The sequence below is a fragment of the Corvus brachyrhynchos genome, unplaced genomic scaffold (genome assembly GCF_000691975.1).
Source record: "Corvus brachyrhynchos isolate BGI_N302 unplaced genomic scaffold, ASM69197v1 scaffold114, whole genome shotgun sequence".
NCBI classification, from domain to species: Eukaryota; Metazoa; Chordata; class Aves; order Passeriformes; family Corvidae; genus Corvus; species Corvus brachyrhynchos.
This window is the reverse complement of record NW_008238337.1, coordinates 4,249,317-4,256,032: the sequence shown is the minus strand read 5'-3', so window position 1 is coordinate 4,256,032 and position 6,716 is coordinate 4,249,317. Positions and strand designations below refer to the sequence as shown.

Sequence of the window (6,716 nt, the reverse complement as noted above, 5' to 3'; positions counted from 1 at the left end):
TGCCGAGACCAGAGGAGCCTGTTCCTGCAGCAGGCACAGGCCGAGCTGTGCTGCCGGTCAGGTTTTCTCTGGCCTCGGTGCATATTCCCTAAAAGTCTCTTCCTCCCTCTGTTTGAAGGACGGGGCAGCAGCAACGCTGCAGCAGCTGCCATTTCCTTTTATGCAGAGGGCTCAGGAGCAGAACCGCGCTGGTGCTGTGTCAGAGCTCCGAGCAGCTCCCCGGAACACAGGACACAATGCCCAGGGCAGGTCCAAGGACACGGCTGTGCCCCTTCCACACCAGCCCTGGGCTCTGCGATCCCCACACAGGACAAGCCCAAACCACCACGATATCCCCAAATCGTGAGGGTTTGTAGAAGCCCAGAAGGAATTTGGCTTTGCCATGAGGGCTCGAGGGGAACACTCGGAATTATCGACCGGATCTCAGTGCCAACACTGAGTGAGTTCATCCCACAGGAGAAGTGACTTGGCTGTGACATCCCTCACTCCTGCACCTGCCAGCACACCTTGCTCAGCATTTCTCTACCTGTCAGGACTGCTGCTGCCAGGTTCTCCCACTGCCGGTGCTGGCAGGAGCAGCAGGACCTCGGCCACCAGCCCTGATCCCACTGGGAATTGGTTGTGTTTGCTCTGGGCAGCCTCGGCAGGGATTTAAGACTTCCAGTGGAAACAAAGAGGATTTTGTCTGTGCAGAGCAGCTCTGCAATGTGCCCTGATAAAGAACTGTCCCAGCGAGGGGCCTGGCTGGCTCTGGGCCGATAAGGGCCAGGATAACCCTCATCCCTCGCTCCTTCCCCTCGGCAGTGGCCGGGATTCACTCCTGACACGAGACATGGGATGAGGTGGTGGCATCATGACTGTGATCCAGGCATCACCCACACAGCTGCTCTGGGTCGGTGATGCTCAGAGGCTGCCTGGGTCCTTGAGGGCTCTGGATGAGGCCCTGCAGGATTTTCTGGCCCTACGGAATATTGGGGGATGCATTTGGGCTGGGGCCAGGTCCTGGGGGCTGTTTGCCAACTCTTCAGGTGACACTGGGGTAACTCAGCCCTGACACCACAGAGGTGCCTGTGCAGGCATCTCTTTTGGGATGATTTAGGTGTTTTCCTGCATCCTGCCTCGGGATGCTTCCCGGCTTGGGGAACCATAAAAGGCAAAGCGCTGGGGCAGCGGCTGGGCTGGGAGCGGGGCTGGGAGCTGCGGCTCGCTGCAATGCCAGGCATCCCAGCTGTGTACAAATGGATTAGAGCCCTCCAGCTCTCCGGCTCCACTGCCTTCCGGAGCATTATCCAAAGGGAGGAACGTTCTCCTTGGAGGGTTATTTAGAGAAATGCCCGGCGTGTTAATAGGGATTTTTGATAATTGTGTTTTGGAGTCTCCGCAGGGAAAGTTGTGTCTGAGGCTGCTGTCGGGCTCCTGTGTTTGTCTTGGGATGCTGTTCTCCGTCACAGCAATTCCCTTTGCCATAACGTATTCCCGCAGATCATTCCAGCCACTCCGGCTCTGCCCCGCACGCTCCGTGCAGGCGGCATCTCTCCCCTGATCTCTGGGACGCAGCCCAAGGCTCAGCGCTGCTTCCAAGGAAGAAGCGCTGGGGGAGCCGCTCCGCGTCCAACAGGCGCGGGGCAGGGAGGAGGGAACAGTGCCAGGGGCACGGATGCGGGTTTCCATCTCTCTGTGAAACCCACGAGAAGCTGACAGAGGTGATCCTGCCCAGACAGCCTGGCAGTAAATCCCTGTGGAAGCAGCAAAATCGGAGGGAAGCCAGGATTGCTGTACAGGACTGTGGGGAGCTGTTGCTGGAGCAGGTTGGGGAAAGAGGAGAATCCCTGGAGAAGGATGCAGATGGGAAGCAAGTCCTGACTGTGAAGTGCCATGGACCAGCAAATTAGCAGCTGGAGGGGGTTTTTCCAGTTATCCAGGTGGGATGTGTTTGGGTAGGGACCAGCATGGCATCAGCTGTGCTGGGTGTGGTGTCAGGAGCAGCAGAGCACAGGCTCCATCGTGCCAACGGGATGTTCCTCTCCGCTGGCCATGAGGCCAAGGAACGCCAGTTCACATGACCCGGGCTCCGACGCTTCCAAGTGCTGCCGTCTCCCAGAGCGGAGCGAGGAGAAGGCGGTGCTGAAAGCCTGCCGAGACCCAAGGTGGGAAAAATCTTGGCTGGCCAGTCCCAAAGCACTTGGAACCAGGATTTACGGTGACAGAGCTCCCAGCCATGGAAGCCTCCACCTGGCAGTACTGTGGATATTTACGGGATGACACAAGTAAGGCGAGGGGGAGAGACTGCCCAGCTTCCCGGGGAGAGTCCGCAGGGATGTGTGAGGATTATCCACTGCTGCAGCTCAGCCAGGAGGGCCTGGGACACAGCCGGGAGCGGGGGGACCTCCCCAACATCCGGAGTGACACCGGAGGCCCTGCCAAGAGGTCAGAGATGAGCAGCAGTGGGCAGAGAGGGCAGCGGGGGCTGGCAGGGGACCTGAGCCTGGAAGAGCATCCCGTGTCCAAAGGGTGCAGGAGAGGGCAGGAGGGAGAAGCCCCTCCGAAGGTGTACGAGCTGGAGGTGGTGCCCAGGCGGGTGGGCACGGGCAGGACGGTGAGGCCGGTGGTCTACAGGCTGGAGGAGAGCGAGTACCGGCGCCTCATCCAGGAGGCAGAAATGGAACCTGAGGAGGAATGGGAAGAGCCAGAGGACACGCTACCCTTGATTCGGGAGGACTACACAGGGGATGGGAAGGTGGCAAGTCCAAGCCTCAGCAGGCTCAATTCCTTGGAAAGAGTCCTGAGGAAGCAGATGAGCCGCTCGGACTCGGAAAGCAGCGTGGAGAGCAGGCAAGTGACCAAACTGAGCCCCAAGGGCCCCTCGGAGGGGAGCAAGCCGACCGTGCCCATCAGGTCCGACAGCTTCGAGCGCAATGCCATCCTCATGGATTACATCCTGCAAAGCAAGCAGGAGGCAGGAACACCTGTCTCCTACATCCCCAGGGACAGCAGCAAGGCAGCCGAGAGCCTGAGGCAGGCGAGGAGCTTCACCCCCCAGCCCGACAGAACGCCAGAGCTGTGCCAGAACGGCCAGGCCGGCGAGGAGCATCCGGCCGGGAAGCCCGAGCCAGACCAGCAGGTAGTGGAGAGCCTTGAGAGAATGGTCCCTGCGGTCACAAATTATCCCTCGGTGGCCAGAGACACCGGGAAGCTTTCGAGACAAAGCAGCGGCCAGCTGCCGGAGAGCAGGGAGCAGCTTGGAGGTGAAGCCGATGAACTCGATTCCTACATCCCGAAAAGAACCCCCCCGGCCCCTCCTGTCAGGACCCACAGCAAGGAGAGCCTGGCTCTGAGTATGAGCAAGGCTGTGGCGCTGACGGAGGCGCTGCTGGAGCCCCTCGGCGATGAGGCCAAGCCTGGCAGGGAGCAGTGGGCAGCGGCGGGCACGGAGCTGCTCCCTGGAGGCAGGACTGCGGGAGGAGGGGGCTCGGAGGAGCCGGAGCGGAAGGGGAGGAAGAGTCAGGAGGACGAGAATGTGCTTAAAGTTGCCGATGCCAAGAAAACCTTCGAAAAGCCCAAGGCGTCGGAGGGGACGGCAGCGGCACCAGTGCCCAAAAAAGGTGAGGAGTGAGGGGTCCCGGCTCTGCCGTGGGGCTGGGGGGATCCTAAAGGTCGCTGTTCCAGGGCTGGTGGGGAGGGGAGGTGGGAGCATGGCCGTGGATGGGGAATAAATGCCGGGAATAGGCGGGTGACAGCAGGGATGTGCTCAGGGCGCATGGATTCTCCTAAGGAGGCAGGATGGGAATCAGGTGTTGGTTCAAAGCCCTTGGTGCAGTGAAACTGTTTTGGAGAAAGATTTATTTTGTCAGACTCCCGTGTAGGAGTAAATACAGTTCACTGCTTCTCACAGCAGCTACAGTGCAGCAGTGTCCATAAGATGCTTCCTCCCACTGCCATGTGGGATTATTTGCCTCTGTCTCTCCAGGCGCTGGGTGAGCCAATGTAATTTTATTTTAGCTATAAAAAAGCAGCATTATTTTCTCTAAGTTCTTTTTCTCCTGCACTGTGACTTCACTGAATAAGCCTTTCAGGAGAATGACATCAACTTGGAAACCCTTTCACTGCAAAAAATATGGAGAAGTGAACTCGGCTGAAATTTTCCTGGTAAAACAGCAGTTCTGCAGAAATAGGGAGGGATAGAAATGAGTGTTTGTGTGAGAGTTTGGATCCCGCAAGGAGCCACCCGACCCACGCTGCTTAACTCCCATCTTCTGTTCAGTGACAATCTGCAATTGTGCATTTCCTTATAAGGGAAAATAAGTGTTTTGAGGCACAGGAAGTCTGTGGTGGCTTTGAACTGAGTTTGCTTAAAAAATAGGTGTGATTATCCCACGCCGTGCTGTCGGTTACTGTCGCGACAGAGTCAGAGCATGAACGTGCCACAGTTTGAGTGTGTCAGGGATGACAAAATCCCTGCAGGGATGACAAACAGCTCCTGTGCTCTCAGGAAGCAGCTGAGGACACGTTGCATGATGTAAAGAAGTAGAGGTGGGAGATATTTGTCACTGCAAGCAGTGCCAGGCTCAGAGCACGGAGCAGGGGGGTGGTATCTGAGTGTCTGGATCTCCATGCTCCTTGAGAGGGAGGTTCTGATATCACTGGAGGGTCTGGTATCACTGAGCTGCAGCGTTCCCGTCAGCTACACCAGGCACTGGGATGTTTGAGCAGCACATCCTTCCCGGGATGGAAGGAGCAGGTGGATGGAATAGGGCTGGCAGAAGAAGGAGGTGGGAAGGGATACAAGGAATCAGCTCCCTCCCCAAGGCAATACCAGCTGCAGTTCAATCCCTCCTGACACAAATTTACCTCCTTGCTCTCCTGAAGAAACAGGGAGGGCTGAGACAATATTTCAGTGCTGAACTGTGGAAATGTTGCAATAAAAAATCAGAGACTCACGGAATGGTAGGGGTTGGGAGGGACCTCACAGCCCATCTCGTTCCACCCCCTGCATTTGCAGAGACACCTTCCACTGGAGCAGGAAGAAGAGCAGGAACAGCTTTCCATTCTGCTCTGTCCATGACAGTCTGTTGGGGTTTTAAAAGCTGGGTTAGACATTGATCTTCCCAAATCTCAAACACAGACACCTCACCTGGATTTACCCTTATGTGTTTCCTTTCTTATACCTCTGATTTTTCCAGCATCTTTGGTCCAACCTGATCCTAGACAGCAGGGAGAGAAACAGAAGGAGATGGCAAAAGGATTCCAAAGTGCTTGAATGTTGAGGCTCTGTGATCAGTGCCCAGGAACCCCAGCGCCCAGCCCCGGCTCCTTCCCTGCCTGCCTGATTTTTTCCTGCTGCTCAGGATGCTAGGAATTGTCAATCCCAGGATATTCATGTTGTAAATAAAATACAGCTTGCTTTTTTTCTTTCTTTCTTTTTTTCTCTCTCTTTTTTTTTTTAATTTCAGTTCTGCTTTCTTGTCTCTCTCCTCCTCATTAATCATACGGAGGCAGCAACAAAGGAAATCCCATCTGTTGCAAGCAATTGCTTTGGGTTTATTCAGTGGCCCAACATTTTAATTAAGTATTGGGACCTACCTCCCCTTCACTGAAGAAATAGAAATGAAAATATATTTCACAGTCCTGTCCAATGATGGAGAAAAATACACGAGGAAATAGATCAGCTTGAAATTAGAGGTTTCTTTTTTGCTGTAAAAACTCTTTTTTTGATGCCTTTCTTCCAGCTGAGTTGGGAGGGATGTGTCTGACATTGATATTGCTGCACAAAAGGTGTGAGAGTGGGGAGACGCAGTAATAGATGTGCTTGATGAAATCTATTGTAAATCATTAATAACAATAACATCAATTATTAATGCACATCCTGGCCTAATGTTCACTCATTCCTTGTCCATCTCCAGCATCTTCCAGCCGTTCCAAGCAGCACAGGAGCGATGTCAGCGCAGGCCCTCACTCACCACAGAGGATTTTATTGCCCTTTGGGGAGGGGGGGTTGTGATGTGACCCCAGTTCTGGGGTCTGGCATTAGCACAGTGATGGTTCCATGTCACACAGAGATGGCAATAAAGCTCAGGGGTGCTGGCTCCTAACCCTGGCCTTTAATCCATGTTTTCCTCTTCCCTTGCCCATGAGCTCTGCCACACTTTCAGACAATTCTCCTTTCCTGGCTGTTGTTTCGAAACATCTGATGGAATATTTTGCTCTCCTTATCTTCATTCCCTAATTCTACAGCTCCCCTTTCTGGCCAAGGATTGAATAAGGCCTGTCCAAAGGGATTTTGCTCTCCCTCTCTCTCCAGACGAACCTTCTGCAGGAGCTGGGGAACACTTCCCTGGGCAGTACATCCTCCCAGCCAGTGACAGCATCGATTTCCCATTATCCAGAGCCCTTATGTGGTGGCTCTGAGAACAATTTCATCCTGGCAGCTGCTCAACACTTGATGATCATGGAGATGTCTCTTAAAAACCAGGATTGGGAGTAGTTTCATAAAGCTGCCCCTGGCACTCACTCCATGCCCATGGACATGGAGGAAACAAGGTAGAAAAAGTAAATTAATGCTGAGAGTAAATCTAATTCCACGGACAGAAAGTGTGGTGGGGTGGGTTTGTCACTGCAATCAGTTCAGATTTCAGAGAATCCCAGAATCCCAGAATGGTTTGAGTTGGAAGGGACTTCAAAAATCATCTCATTCCAACCCCCTGCCATAGGCAGGGAAG

At 54.4% G+C, this 6,716-nt stretch overlaps 1 protein-coding gene across 2 annotated transcripts in view; it reads left to right on the top strand.

Moving 5' to 3' along the window:
• Positions 1-1,335: 1,335 nt before the first annotated feature.
• CORO1C (coronin 1C) overlaps positions 1,336-6,716 on the top strand; it is a 50,106-nt gene continuing 44,725 nt past the window's right edge. Inside the window, exons 1-2 of one of the 2 annotated variants that reach the window (XM_017734872.1) lie at positions 1,336-3,602; positions 5,181-6,172. In XM_017734872.1, the coding sequence (XP_017590361.1) occupies positions 2,219-3,602; positions 5,181-5,257 (1,461 nt within the window). In that variant the 5' untranslated portion in view covers positions 1,336-2,218 and the 3' untranslated portion in view covers positions 5,258-6,172. Of the gene's footprint in view, positions 3,603-5,180; positions 6,173-6,716 lie in introns of those variants that run through there. The other variant, XM_017734870.1, reaches the window with a different exon arrangement.